The sequence below is a fragment of the Eleutherodactylus coqui genome, chromosome 1 (assembly GCF_035609145.1).
Source record: "Eleutherodactylus coqui strain aEleCoq1 chromosome 1, aEleCoq1.hap1, whole genome shotgun sequence".
Taxonomy (NCBI): Eukaryota; Metazoa; Chordata; class Amphibia; order Anura; family Eleutherodactylidae; genus Eleutherodactylus; species Eleutherodactylus coqui.
Genome location: NC_089837.1, coordinates 258033369 through 258049809, shown reverse-complemented (window position 1 = coordinate 258049809; position 16441 = coordinate 258033369). Strand labels below are relative to the sequence as shown.

Here is a 16441-nt window from a genome sequence, read left to right as displayed (position 1 = left end):
TGTATAAAGGAAGCCTAAGGAACCTTTATCACATGTGGAATATTTCCACAACACCTAGTGGGATTTGCAGTGCAGAAAATTCTGCATGCTAAATGGATTTGCTAGCAGAATTCTGCCATTGTCAATGAATCATCAAAATCTGCATGTCAGCAAATTCAGATAAGGTGTTGTGGAAATCATTTGTTTGTGTGAAAGATCCCTAAGAGACCTTTCACATATGTGGAATATTTCTGGAAGATGTGCCTAAAAACGCAGCTTACACTGCTGCTGTGCATTTTTGCTCCATAACCCACATGTATGCATGTGAATGTTGGTGCAGGATAGTCTGCGACTTTAGGTGCGGCTTGCAAAATATTCTATATGTGTGAAAGGTCCCTAAAGAGGCATACCCAGCTGAGACACAAGACATACCACAAATGTCGGGCAGATGGGTGTCCCAGGCAAGCCCACACAAGGAAGATGCATCTAGCTACAGACTGGATGGCGAGGTGGCTGTCTATGCACACAACTTTTTCCATTCAGCATTTGGCTACGTTCACACGAGTGTGAATCTCACGTAGGTTTTGTGGGTTGCAAGATGCACAACACTCGCACGAATATGAACTTCATTCTTTTGAATGTAGTTGCACACATGAGCAATGTTTTCCCTCACAGCGGTGCTACAAGTTAAAAAAATTGCTGGAAGTCCTATTTTTTTTTGGGTCTCTTGGAACGCATTGCCCATTTTTTTATGGGACAGTCAAACGCATTGCATGCTGTGCGATGTGCGCAAGTGCGATGTTTGCCATTCCAAACACTTGCCGATTCTCTGACACATGTGAAACAAGCATAACCGAGTCATCAACAGCACAAGAAATAATCAAGCTATGCTTGTGATAGCTATAAAAAACATTTACCCAGGATTAGGACCTCAATAATCCACCAAATACGTATGCCAAATAAAATGGTAAAGCAGAGCAATGGAATCCATATTCTTCAATAAGTTTTCATGATAAAATTCAAGCTTTATTTACTCCAATACAGACATGACGTTTCGGCCATGTTACTCTGGTCTTGATCAAGCTTGACGCATGTTGACAAGCTCGATATCGGGACGGGTTTCTCAGCCTGATATCGTGCTCGCCCATGTGAATGTAGCTTTATGAAGAACATGAAATTAGGCGTGGGATTCCCAGAGATCAGAGAGATACAGCGTATTCTGTGGCCATGCATTAAAATGCAAGGGGAGAAGTTGTGTTCAAGTTAATGTATATCCAGTTGTCTGCACATTTACTGTATTTCTTATGTGCTGTATGATAGAAGTACTTGTTAGTGAAAGTTTAAAGATTTCTTTCCAAAGTATGTCTTTGGGTTTCAAATTAGGTTGTTTGTAAAAACCAGGCCCGGAAACAACTTGTCAAATCACATATGACTAGATTTGATCAAAAGTTATCTATTTATTAATTGACAGGCATCAGTTTTTATAGAGGCACATGCCTCAATTACAATAATTCAAATTTATTATAATTCATTTATTACCATTGGTTCATAAAACTAAAACACAAATATGAATATGCAAGATAAAGAAATTAACATCTAAAATGCCAAAAACACATGCCGACACAGTGCAATCATGTATGATGCAATTCTCAGAACACGTGTACAGGAATGTATAAAATGTTTAGTATAAATATTTAGGAACATGCGTGAACTGCAAGGAACAAGTCATTGTGGCATGCCAGTCAGTCTGGATGCTTCATAGCCATCAGCTGCAGCTCTGGCCTCGGCTGTTCACTCAAGGCGTTTTGAGCAACTATTTAATATCCGTAATCAGTCTCATTTTATAGGAAAAATTAATGTAAGTGAAAGAAACATACAAGATGGCTATCTGATACAAAACGGCTCCACATAGGATAGAACATGGATTCATATTAATTTCACTAACTGGAAACAAAATAATTTTCTGTTTCAGATTATGTTTCTTGGTATAATTCCTTTTTTATATTAATTTTTTCTTGTTGATTGTATTTTCTTCTACAGTATTCAAGAAATGCTAACAGGGCAGAGGCACTGCCAGTCCATGTCACACAAAGATGCTGTTCTTTCTGCACTGAACCAGCAGAGAAATGATGGTATCCTGTGTGATGTCACTCTTGTTGCTGAAGACCAGAAGTTCCACGCCCATAAAGCTGTATTGGCAGCTTGCAGCGATTACTTTCGAGTAAGTTATTCATTAGCATTCCGTTTTCTACATTACGTATACTATAGTGTAAAAGCTAACAACTATAAGGGGTACTCCCAACTCAGGCATTTATGACATACACACAATGTGCTCCAAAAACAGACAGATGTAGTATAAGCCTTTTTTAAGCATACAAATAGCCACATTATCCCACTATATAGCTGCAAATCTACCTCCCATGAGCCAATGTGATTAATCATAGTTAATGGAATTCAGCAGAGCAAGGCCCAATCACAGATGTATCACATTCAACAGACATTTCCATCTACCAGTGAAGAGACATATTGCGTGTATGAAGGCTGCCGGTCTTCAGATTCACGTCATGAAGATGTGTCTAAATTTTCCATATAGCCAAGTCCAACATGAAGTGTGTCATATATATATGGCGCATGTGCAACAGCAAGCCACTTCATAGCAACTCAATCTTCAGTATATTGAATGCACAGCGCAGAAGCTTGTCCCTCTCTCCGTGTGCTCACAGTGCCAATACGACACTCTGCCAGCGGCACACCAACGTCACCTTTGAAAGAGAACTACAGGTTCCCGGCATATAAGCTTCTTGGATGGATAATCAGGACTTTGTAAAGGTGCCGCCTCTGCTTTTATGGGTGATTTCTCAACTATGTTGTCCAGTCTTGGAAATCTGTGAGCCTTATAATGCCCATTGTGGAGCTATGCCAACCCTGCATGCACTTGTTCCCATTCTGATGTGGTTCTGCCATGGGCAGAGTGTTGTTTTGGGACTGTGAGTACAAGGGGGTGACCTCCTGTTCTGAATTACTGATGCCATGCATGCCCGTGTGTTTAACTGGTTGCCCTCACACGTGCATGCGGTATACTGAGGACTGATTTGCTATGGACGCTGAAGTGGCTCGCAGTTTCACACACAGATGCACAATTGCGATACATATGACATATTACATGTTGGACTTGGCCATATGGAGACTTTGGACACACCTTGATGACATGAATCTGAAGACCGACAGCGCTCCTACAGGATTACGTAATATGTCTCTGCATTGGTGGATAGAAATGTCTGTTGAATGTGATACATCTGTGATTGAGATTTGCTCTGCTGATTTTAATTTATCATGGTCAGAAGGATTGGTTCATGGGAAGTAGCTATGCAGATATATCGTGGGATATTGTGGCTATTTGTATGCTTATGAACATGTACAGATGGTCAACAGAGGGTTTTTTGATGAAGGCATCTTTCAAATGTATGCATTTTTTGTTCATCTTGCACCACACAATGGATTGTAGGGCATTTCCACCCAATTTTGATGAAGATCATCCTACACTTAGTGTTGTTATGTCCATTATTTCCAACCAAAAGCTGATAAGGGGAAATTAACCAATTTAACAGAAAACTTTTACTGTGAACAATGAACACTAGTGCTGTGCTGGTACACAGTTCAGTTTTGCTGTGCCAAATGTACTGTTGGTTGTATGAGCCTGATCCAGCAACTATGTGCCAATGTAATGGTTCTTGGACTAGTTTTCATTGCCTATAATATAGTTCTTAGTTTACCTCAAACAATATAACATTTATAGTTAGAGCTACAATCCCCTTGCAGGGGCTGTGAAGTCTTGTCTGCCTGTACTGCAACTAGAGGACAGTGGCCCATTGTTCATGTTTACTGCCATAGGGAGATGGTATAATGAGCTGTCAGACATATTTGTCAACACTAATTACCTAAATAAACAAAGGATTGTACATGAAAAACCTTTTTTTTCCCTCCCAACAAGAGACATTGAGGGGACAGAGGCTGCCGTTAGACATGTTAAATTGTTGTTAGATGCTGTCAGCGTTGATGGGATCTGTAATTACAGTTCTGTGCAAATGTGTTAGGCAGGTGTGGAAAAAATGCTACAAAGTTTTTTTTCAATTAACAAAATGCAAAGTGAATGAACAAAAGGGAAATCTAAATCAGATCAGTGTGACCACTAGAAATGAGCGAGCACGCTCGGATAAGGCAGTTACTCGAGCGAGCATCGTTCTTCTCGAGTAACTGCATTCTCATTCCAGCAGGCTCGGGAGCGGCAGGGGGGAAGAAGTGAGAGTGAGCATCGCTTTTCTCGAGTAACTGCATTCTCATCCCAGCAGGCTCGAGGACGGCGAGGGGGAAAATGTGAGCGTGAGCATCACTTTTCTCGAGTAACTGTATTCTAGTCCAAGCAGGTTTGGGGGGCGGCTGGGGGAAGAGAGAGATATTTCTTACTCTCCCTCCCTGCCGCCACCCCCCCCCCCCCAAGCCTGCTCGGACGAGAATGCAGTTACTTGAGAAGAGCGATGCTCGCTCGAGTAACTGCCTTATTCGAGCGTGCTCACTCATCTCTAGTGACCACCCTTTGCATTCAAAACAGCATAAATTCTTCTAAAGGCCTTTTTGCACACAACGAAAGCCATCTTTTGAGCGATAATCGTTGTGTGTAAATGTGCCCATCTTTCACTTTTCTGCCATTGTGTGTAATAGGGCCTTTAGTACACTGACAAACTTTTTTGAGGGAACTCGGCAGGAACGTTGTTCCAAACATCTTTGAGGACTCACCACAGATCTTCTGTGGATGTAGGCTTGCTCAAATTCTTACGTCTCTTCATGTAATCCCAGACAGACTCCCTATTGAGATCAGGCACTGTGGGGGCCATATCATCACTACTAGGACCCCCGTTCTTCTTTACGCTGAAGATCGCTCTTAGTGACATTGGCTGTAGGTTTGAGTCATTGTCCTGTTGCAGAATAAATTTGGAGTCAATCAGACGCCTTCTATTATTGAAAAAAATTTTTAATTTTCAGCATTTCAACACCTGCCTAAAACTTTGTACAGTACTGCACCTTAACTTATTATATGACACCAACCAATATTTTTGCTCAGGATTATATACCAGCCTTGAAGAGATGGCATGAAAACCATAATATAAAACAAGAAAAGCAACAACACCAAGTACATGAATGATGATCTCATAGTTTATTATACTTTATGCAGAATAGTGTGTATTGGCTTTATTTCATTGAAGGTCAAAGCTGTTTTCATTGATTGCCTCTTCATTTTCTGTTAATGATAATAACATATGTTCACATTAATCCAGTAAAGAGCTGTGATCAACAGTAAAGCGAAGAACATCAATTAACATACTACAACCTTAATGATGTTTTGCTGCACAGTAGAGCAGCTATTAACCACAAATAAAACCAAACAACTCCCTGTGCATGTGCAGTATTTTTCTTCCAAGTAAATGACGATATATTGCTTGTGTCATTTGCTGCAAAGCAAAAAGATGAATACAACATTAGCATTTCCTAAACATCATCAGAAACCACAAAACACAGAAACCAATTAAGGTGAAAGTGGTTTGGAGCCATTTGAGTTATTATGTAAGGGAGCTGCATAACTAGCAACTCCCTAATAAACAGTGTAATTATCTAAATCAGTCCCTTTTCAGGAAGAAGTGATAGCATGGGCGACTCAGCTAGGGTACTGGGAATTTCAGTTTATAGTTACCTAGGGTCTTTAGCAAGTTATAGGTGCCATTAAATGGTGCGATTTATTTTCAGGTGAAAGTTGTCCTGTGTTCACCAACAGGGCACTAAGTGAGAAATTGCTCACTTTTCAGTGTCGCTTCATTTTTAGCTCACCTAAAAAATGAGCGACTATTGGTCTGTGTAAAAAGGCAGTGATGCAGCTATGAACAACTGCCTGTTTATTGTGAATGGAGGCAGATGGCTAGAAGAGATCTATGGCCCCCTCTGACTCCATTCTCTGAACGACTATCGTTCCTTTGTGAAAACACAGAAATGAGGGTCAATGGGGCGGCTCTCAGGCCCATATGTGCCTGACAGTCATCCCAGGTAAAGTTACATTAAGGCATCTTCTATTTAGTCAATGCAGTGCTCCTAAAAACTATTGGTACATGATGATAGCCCTCATAAAGCAAAACCAGGATCAAAATAGATTCTGTTCACTTACATTTTTGCTTCCCATCAGAAGTATACCTGATGGAAAACTGCAGCCTATGTTACTCTATAGGCTTACAATAGGACACATCACCCATAGAGTTACATTGTTACAAATTTTTTGCTGTATGCCGCTGCATGTCAAAGCGTCTACTTTGCTATTCCATTTACTCTATTTGCAAAGTATCAGCTAGACATGTCTGGAGACCGAGTGTCTTCTTCTTGTTATTGAGCATGCTCATCTGTCATCTTTAGTTTACCTGCAAATTATCAGCTAGACATCTTTGGAAACTAAGTGTCTACTTTTTGCTACTTAGTATGCTCCGCTATTGGCTTTAGTTTACTGGGAGTTCCCAACTCTAATGTTAGCTGGGTCCCACCTTTCTCTCATCAGATTGGGTATCAGGATGTATGACGGGGTAGGGGAGTTCCAGCCAATCATTGGCCGGAGTGTGTAGCATAGGGTTGCTATTGGTGCTTGAATCCTTGATATCCCCTGAGAATGCCAGAGAGCTGGCCAAACATGTTGGTAGGCTAACAGCAGTGTATTTAGGACAAGTTGTCTGGCTATGTTTTCCCCTCTGCCATGAGTGCTTATTTAATGATTCTACTTGATACTGAAGAGGGAGTTTGAGTCTTCCACTCATGTTCCAGGGAAATACTGTAGGGTAAATCTGGACTCTCATATGGGTGATTTATCTAACGAGTGTTTCAGGCAGCCTGTAATCTGCATTTTTTATCCTTAGCAAGTGAATTTTATTTTATATCTGATAAAATTTATATTGTAGGGAAGGTGGTATAGAGATTTATGCCTTTAGCATTTCTTTTCACATTAAGTCATTTATTAGCCTAGCTGAGCTTCTAAGCCACTTTAAGGCCGCCTGCAGATGGGCGGAAATTCCGCGGCAGGATTTCTCGCGGGATTTCCGCCGCTGGAAGCCTGCATAGGATTGCGTTAACAAACACAATCCTGTGCAGACGGCCTCGGTTTGGCCGCGCGAAATCTCGCGCGGCAAACAAACCGCGGCAGAGCCCCGCACAGTAACATCACTCACCTGCCGCCGATTCCGGTCTGCACATGCGCTGGCTGCCCAGCAGCCGGCACATGAAAGATCCGGAGCTGCAGGGCGCGGGTGAGTACGCGCTGCTCTCTGCAGGCGCTCAGGTGGGGTCCCGCGGCGAGAATTCTCGCTGACGGATCCGACCCGGCCGTCTGCAGGCGGCCTAAGCCACTAACAATAATACATACATACCTGTGGAAAAATAGCTGATTGGGCGTGTCAGGTGTCAGAATCCCGCCAGTTTGATATTCATGACCTCTCTTGAGGACAGCTCATCAGTAGTGCAGTCCAGGAAAGTCAGTTTTATCAAGCTTTGTTGGTTGGCCAAATGTTTAGCTTTTATTGCAGCAAAATTCTAAAGGGGTTATCTAGCCCCCACCCCCACCCCCCACATTTTCTTCAGTGTTGGATCTCTTGCTCCTCCCATTCTGATGGTGCTCAGTTCCCTGCTGCTCTTGCTGCCCTCTACTTCCTGCTGCAGTGATGACATCACCGAAACCCGGGACATGTGACTGCTGCAGCCAATCATCAGTTCATTTCTGCCAATAGTTAACTATGGCAGGTGCATATCCCTGTGTCAGGACATCATCACCACTGCAGTGGCGGACCAGGTACCACAGGAATAGGAGTGGCTGGGGATTGGGTGAGGTACCTTTTTATATTCTTCCAACACACTGAGGAGTTTTAAAAAATGTGGGTCTCGATAACCCCTTTAAGAAAGCTTATAATATAGTAAATTCCATGTTTGAAATGGCAATAAGAATTTACGATTGTATAAATATAAAATTTGCATTGTACAGATACATATTGCTATTGTGTTGCATACTGTACCCTTTCATATTATGCATTCTTGCAAAACTTTGTACTTTATTCATAGTTTGGTTGTGCATTTAGTGTGAAACATTTCTCAATTAATCAATACACATCTTTTTCAACATACAGGCAATGTTTAGTCTTTGCATGGTTGAAAGTGAAGCCGATGAAGTCAATTTACACGGTGTCACCAGTCTTGGATTAAAACAGGCTCTTGACTTTGCATACACTGGACAGGTATTGTATTGTCACTTTATGACAATTGTATTTAATGTCTTTGTTTTTGTTATTCACGTGTTACTATTGTTCCTACAATTTTAAGGGGCACTAGAACTATAACAGGAATGAACAATGAAAAAAAATGAAGTACTATATCTCCCACATGACAGGCTCTAACAGCACCTCACAGATCCCAATGATAATGGAGACCATCAGGTTTCCATCATACTCCCACATTTTATGGGACAAAACAGCGCAGCATGTTTTTTGTACCAGAACAAAGCCTCCGGTTCAGATGTTAACTTAGCCAAGAATCGCCCACTGTAACCAGTCCCCATTTAGAAAGCATGTCAATCAGCCCTCCCTGTTTTTCACACAAGGCAGTTCCATTTTTGTTTTTTTCCTCCCCCCTTTAAAAAAATTGTAACTCCTTCATTTATCCATCGACGTCGCTGTATGAGGGTTTGTTTTTTGCGGGACGACTTGTATTTTTAAATTATGCTATTTAATGTAACATATATTTTATACAATTAATTTTACAATTAATAAAACTTTATTGATCTTTTATTTACTTTTCTTTTAAGCCCCCCTAGGGGACTCCTAGGGGACTACAACATGCAATGCTTTGATCGCTCCTGCAGTATTACGTAATGCTATAGCATTACATCATACTGAATTCTGGCAGGCAGCCTATCAAGCCACCCCACGCGGATAGCTTGATAGGCAGTCTCTCAAGGTAGCCCTGGGGCCTTTCAGAAGGCTCCCTACTGCCATGACACCTGGACGGCTCCCGATCTCACTGCAGAAGGGCCGTATGGGACCCCCGAACATCTTTTCGGGGATTTAAATTCTGACAGCCGCATTTAAAGGGTTAATAGCCGCGATCAGCTGTACGGACAAATGCAGCTATTGCCTGCGGGTGTCAGCTGTAATAAACAGCTGACGCCCGCGCTGTATGAAGAACGTTCGCCCTGCGACCTCTCTTCATACATACTCCATTCTCCAGGACGTAAATTATTGGTTGGCGGCACATCTCCCTGTTTACAACAGGCCATGTGCATCTGTCCAGCGGGCATTTTTTGCTGTGATAAAATGAGTAAATCAGCCGATGAATGAGTGTTTCCTCACTTGTTGAATGATCATGGGCATATTTATATTGCATGATGATCGGAAAAATGAATATTTGTGCCCTATAATAGGACCATGTAAAAGGCCCTCTAGTCTAGAAACTTAGCAGAGTAAACCCAAAGTGCATCTACTCCTTGCCTAACCTCCTGTTTTGATTGAGTACTGGTTTAGCTTTCATGGTCTTCATCGCAGACATACCGTAGAAGTAGGAGAAATTTTCTGCCACAGCAAGTAGACTCCCAGCCAAGCACAAAGCAGCTTAAAGGGACCCTGTCACCAGTTTCATACTTCCCGAATCAAAGGCAGCAAAAACCTGGTGAAATGAGTAGTGGTTAAATGGAACCTGTCACTAAGTTCATGCTGCCCAGGCCACAGGCAGCATGAACCCAGGACAGGAATGCCCCCATGTAAGTGGTATTTCGAAATGTTGCAGCAAGTTTTAGCCGAGCTCTTGAGTCAAAGAGGCGCCAGTCTCTCCTTGCCCTGATGATAGACTGACAGCTCTATCCTTTCTTGTATATAGGGAGAGAGATGTCAGTCTACATGCTACAGCTAGAGAGATGTCGGCACGGCCCGCATCTTTTCTCAAGGGCTCCATTCCGAGTCAAACTTTGAATTGTGTTTATTCAGAAACACTGCAACATTTCAATATAACACTTATAAGGGGGCTCAGTGAATACCTGTCCAAGGTTCATGCTGCCTATGGTTTCGGGCAGCACAAACCAATTTTTAGGTTCCCTTTAAGCACTGTTCTTTTTACCGAATGATTCTGGGGGGCAGGAGCAGTATATGCAATAGGATTTTTTTAAATGTAGAGTATTATTCAGAATGCTTGTTTTCTCCTTTTTTCATTTATAAAAACTCTACTGCACCTTGAGTTAGGCCTAATGCCCATGGCCGTGATGGGCTCTGCAGGCCGAATACCGCAGCGGAGTCCATCTTGGCACCCCCTCATACTCACCTCCGGATCCTCTTCGTAGCTGCCGCATAACACTGCTGGCGCGCATCCGCAGTACAGCACATGACGTGTCAGCAGTGTCATATGACGCACCGGCGGTGTCACATGACGCGCTGGCAGTGTCACATGACGCGTTGGGCAGGGCGCGTATTCACCCTATACTTCCGCTGTGCTACAGCGGAAGTATAGTGTGATGGGCGGCTTCCAGTGACTACAATGGAAGCCGTCCGCGTGTATGCCCGCGGCAAATAGGACATGCCGCGGGTAATTTCACGCTGACGAATTCCGCGGTGGAATTCTGCAGCGTGTACATTGAGCTATTAGGTTCAATAGAACCTAATAGCTGCGGTGAAACGCCGCGGATTTCGCCACGTTTCACGCGGCGGAAATCCGGCCGTGGGCATTGGCTCTTATACAGTTGGTTTATATTGAAATATTCAGTCATTATGTCACATTTATGACATTACTGACATGTATTAACACCAGTTCATTTCTGCACATCTATTACACATATTTGGTATCGCCGCATCCGTAAAAGTCTGATCTATCAAAGTAGCACATTATTTACTCCACACGGTAAACGTCGTCCAAAAAAATAAATAAAGAACACCAGAAATGCACTTTTTCAGTCACCCTGTCTCCCAGAAAAAACGCAATAAAAAGCGATCAAAAATTCATATGTATTCCAAATTAATACTAACGGAAACTACAGGACATCCCGCAAAAAACGAGTCCATGCAGAACTATGTCGACGGAAAAATAAAAAAGTTATTGCGCGCACAAGATGACCGCAGAAAATAATTGAAAAAAAATTAAATGTCTTAGAAAAAAAAAATAGTATAGTAAAAAAAAAACTATACAAGTTTGGTATCATAGCAATCGTACTGACCCATAGAATAAAGTTATCATGTAGTTTTTGTTGCAGTTTGTGTGCCGTAGAAACAAAACACACTAAAAGATGGCGGAATGTCATTTTGTTTTCAGAATTTTTAAAAAGTTTTTCAGTACATTATATGGTATATTAAATAGCACTATTAAAAACTACAACTCATCCCGCAAAAAACAAGCCTTCATACAGTGACGTTAATGGTTAAATAAAGGAGTTATGATTTTTTTTAAAGGGGGGAGAAAAAAACGAAAATGAAAAAAAATCATGAAGGGGTTAATGTTAATTTATGTGCTTGGCTATTTTCAATTTTTTTACAATAAGCCCTTACTTATATTATCAACATTGATAGACAAGGGCCAGAAAAATTGGTGCAAGGCCATATGATCAATGCTCAAGGGCCATACTACAAAGAAAGTAGAAGTCTATTGTTTTGGGGTGGAAGGACATAGTCTAGTCTAGTCCAGACTCTCAGAAATTTATCATGCCGGTCAGTAAAAAATCAATGTTAATTTCTCAATAGTCATGTACCAATTGAACTGTCTATCTAAGAGTATGGAGAAATGTTAGTGATTCATTTCTTTAAGAGGGCTTACTACAGGATTTTCTGTATGTTGCATCCCGTTACTGAGTAGATAAGGGAGTAAACTCTGATCCATGACCTCTGTACACAAGGATTGGACCGGCAAATGTGAGGCATATCACCAGGGGATTGGCAACCACAGATACAATTTGGAGAGTATCTGGGTGCACTATGGCTAGTCTAGTGGGTACTAAGTACCAGAGAAAGAGAACTTGCGGGCACTCTTATTGGTAGATTCCCAAATCTGGAACCAGTCCCCCTCAGGGAGAGTAGATCCCAGGTCCGATTCCCATCTAGAAGCACATGGCGATTCGGTACAGTGGGGGGAATGTTTATTTTATTAGATGTTATTGTTAGTAGAAAAAGAGATTCTGACTGTGATTAATATTAATGTTAATCATGGTGCTGCATGCTGTAAAATGAAAATGCAGGCAATATTTTATAATAGAAGATCTATTTGAGGCGCCATATATTTTACACATATGGGTAGTTTCACATCTGTCCCCGGGGCTCTGCTTTCCTGCTCCCCAAATGGAAGAAGAAATGGGAATCCCTGTGGCCGAACAGCTCTGTCTCAGGACAGAACCGAACAGTACACAACAGACTCCATTGACTATAAGGGGTCTATTTGGTTTCCACTCAGGTGCTCAGTTTTTGGATGGAAGAAAAAGTGCCTGCAGCGCCTTTTCTTCTGGCATTTTGGGCTGGATATGTGACGCAACCTCCGAATGAAGGTTCCAACACAGCTGTGAAACCGGCCTAAATTCGCTTCTCTGTATTTCTCTACCATGCATTCCCCAACAGTGATGTATTTTATTATTTAATCTATGGCGCCATCTAGTGGCTAATATATATATTTTAGTTTCTTGCTGTTTAAGTGGTCATGTCTGACTATGAGCAATATATGCTGAGGTGACATTCATACTTTAGTACTGGATCCGTAGTCTTTATCAGTTTATTAGCAACACCTGAATACAGAAAAAATATAATGAATTATTTATCCACAATGAACAATACTGCCTAGTATTCTGGGAAAATCATTGTAGTTATTAGTTTAAATAACTTAAGTATCTCTTATTATTTTATTTGTGTGTAGAGATGGTCTGAATTTTTTCTTTAATTCAAGTGGACCTGTCAATAATTTTATTAGGCTAGCTTCACACGTGGAGTAACTTCCCATACATTCTTCCCTAGAGATTAATTAGAGTATAATATCTTTCCCTTTGTCACTGTACTGTATTTAGAGTACAACTCTGTACTTTGCCATGTACACATTTTTAATTATGACTCCACGGCTACATGCCAACATTTGTATGCCACATTAAGCACACACAAAACATAAAATTTCAGTATTGTTGGGGCAAGAAGGAAACCCCATTTTTATTTTGATTGTCCTTGTGAAAAGTGACAGTAGTTTTAACCAACATTCTCAATTAGTACAATCGAAGATTAGAAGCTTTGTAAAAATCTTATTATAGAAAAGTGTGTCTCCCGACTCATGAGACTTCTCTTCTACGCGCCCCTGGCTCTTACACTGATTACTCCTTCTCAATTCATTGCTAAAATACAACTATCCATTTATTAGCACAATTCTGATTACTTAACATTTTCTTTAATAGATACTATTGGAACCAGGAGCAATCCAAGATGTACTGGCAGCTGGCAGTCACCTACAGTTACTTGAGCTCTTGAACCTTTGTTCCCAGTATCTGATCCAGGTAAGCCTTGAGAGGTTATTTAAAGGGTTATATTATGTTTTTCTTGTTTATTTACTTATAGACTTGGAAAACATAATTTTGCAATATGCACGCTTTTAAATTCTGCTCACATACCATTCTTGTATCAGTGCACTAGTCCCTCTGTAAAAAATGGTATTGCCTGGAATAGTCTTCTGTAATGACTCCATGGGCTAACATGGTGTCAGTCCTGTGACCCCTGGCATTCAGATAACACTGTCCAAGTATTGGATCCAACAACTCAATTCACTACTGAGGAACAGAACTTATAAAGTTTTTAAATCTACAGCAGCATATCACCACCATGTCTGTCTGTGTCTGTGTAAGGAGCATCCCTAAAAATTCTGACATCGTGTAGGAATGCTGGTTACTCAATGCAGCTGGCCACAAGCAGACGAAAAGCCATGACCAGGTCCAGCACGGCTGCAGCAGAAGACAGGAGCAGTAGAAATGCAGAGCAGAGATGCACCTTAAGAGTTGCCACGTAGTGGAAATGGTGCAGATTTTATGCAGTGGAAAATCCACACCAAAGCCGTGTCAAAGGCAGGTTTTCCAATACATAAAATCTGCACCATTTTCACTATGGGGGAACGTACTCTAAGATACGTTTTCCAACTTTTGAGAAGAATGAGAGGGGTCATCAAGACTGCAGGCATCAAACTACAGTCCACCTTTATATGCACAGTCACTTTAACACATCAAACTACACATTAGGTATAAAAACCACACCTTCTTCAGGTAGGGTCCACTCACCATGGGAGGAAAACAAAAAACTTCCTTGTCTCAACGATTACCTCCATAAAGCAAAACTTGACCACATACTGCACCATCCTGTATGCCAGAAATATCCTTTTCAATTGTGTTTGTGTGTTTATCATCACCACACAGAAAATTAGTGTTAGGCCCCCCCTAGCATGCGATGACACACCACAACACGTCCTATGGATGTCCTTATGTATAAAAGTCTACTTACTGAATATCCGCCCAAATCCTGGTGTATCTCCAAACCCTCCTAGATATACTCTCAGACCAAACAATTACACAAAATGCAAGCAACGTTATAAAAAGAATTCTGCAGACTGTGCTATCTTCCAACCACCAAACCAGAAACCTGTTGAAATGGCAAACATAACACCATTATAATCAATGGAGAAGAAAATGAATCATTTCTTTCGGTTTTATTTCAGCTTCTCTCCTCGAAAACGGAGCAGAGAAGCTGAAACCCTAAACTGATCCCTAACACAGGTGTGAAAGCAGTCTAATACAGTATGTTTGTGTAAACCCTCTTGTCTCTGCCATTTCCTCTTTCCTTCAAAGTTCTCCAACAGTAGAATGGTAAATTCCTCCCGCTGAGATGGAGGAGAAGAACTTGATTGGTTCAAGAAGATACTTATAACACATTACAAGCTATGGTAGACTTTGCTGTATAACTAACCATTGAGCGCTTCCCTTCCTGATGATCCATACCTGGGCTATAGGGCCGTCTGTCCACGGCCGTGACAGAATATCGCTAGAGATACAATCCTGTTTTAGCACCTTGTCCCGAGCGGCCCAAGCTGATTTCATACTATGCTGCGCTTCCCCTCACCTCCTCTGAAGGCGTCCAGCTATCCGTGCTCTCCGGCTTTATGCATATTCACACTTCTTCATATAATCTCATACAAACATATATGCTTAACAAATACATATATACTCTACATATACAGTAAACACATCTAATGTTCACCCTCTTTCCATGTCTTGGGTTGCTTTTTGCATATGGATCGATGTGTAGGCATTTCACTGAAGGAGTGTGGATATTAGTGAATGGGAGTTGCAGGGACTTCAGTGAAGGGATGGAGACTTTTGAGAAGGTGAACAGCAGGAACTTCAGTGAAAGGGGAGGGGCAGGAACTCGTGCATGACAACATCAGTAGGTTTCAAAAGAAGTCAGTGACCAATTAGAGGGGTGAGTTTGGGTCATTGAGCATCGGCATGGAGGATGCGTGACCTTATCACAGCATAAATAACTTTGATTTACTAAGTGGTGAGTGGTATCATTTGGCAGCTATATCACAGGTCAAGCCATATGAGTTGCATGTGATAATTGGTAAGTGGTCCGGTTCTCCACTCAGTCACCTATTTCTGTACTGATCAGGCCACACATGCTCTGGTCTGATGATCAATGACCCAACTCCACCGCTCTTATGGATTACCAATGCTAACCCTGAGGACTGTGCTGGGTGTGTGACCCATAATTTGTCACTGTTCCTCAGACATTGATAGCTCAGTAGCAGCAACTAGGAGCTATGCATGTCCCTGCTGTATGCACATTAGTGAAGATACTAGTATACTTGTGTAGCCACACTCTACTGTACAGGCCACAGGGATAAGTAATTTTCCCTGCTGCTGCCATTGAGCTACCCATGTGAAAATGACAGCGGTCAAGAGATCAATCTGTTGGTATCTATAAGCCAGTCCGACATTGTGTAAGGCACTTGGGAGATTTCTCAGCTCTACTGGGAGTCCAGAAGATTTCTCCTTATTCCAGGCATCGTCTGGATCTTCTGTGAAAGTTGGCAAATATGGAGTAATAGGATGTTCTATCTTTACATAGGGAGCCATGTTATGCACCAACTAGAGGAACGTAGCTTATATCAGCTAAAAACAGGAGGTCATATTATGCATTATCTAGAAACAGGCAACCATGGTTATACATCACTTAGAAACAGACCGTCATGTTCACCCCCTTCCTATTTAGTCCTTGTTATGGTTAATGCGCATTTGCATACTAGCCCATTGAATCCAATCTTGCAGCACTACCTTAAAATGTGAGAATCTTTCAAATATTCTAGTAAATGTATGTCCCCACAACTTACGTTGCTATCCTTTTGGCACAAT

The 16441-nt window shown here is 41.6% G+C and overlaps 1 protein-coding gene across 1 annotated transcript in view; it reads left to right on the top strand.

Annotated features, from left to right (window-relative positions):
• The first annotated feature begins 8191 nt into the window (after positions 1-8191).
• Positions 8192-16441, top strand: part of KLHL32 (kelch like family member 32) — a 139952-nt gene continuing 131702 nt past the window's right edge. Inside the window, exons 1-2 of the mRNA XM_066591439.1 lie at positions 8192-8288; positions 13445-13543. Of these exons, the coding sequence (XP_066447536.1) occupies positions 8199-8288; positions 13445-13543 (189 nt within the window). The 5' untranslated portion in view covers positions 8192-8198. The remainder of the gene's footprint in view (positions 8289-13444; positions 13544-16441) is intronic.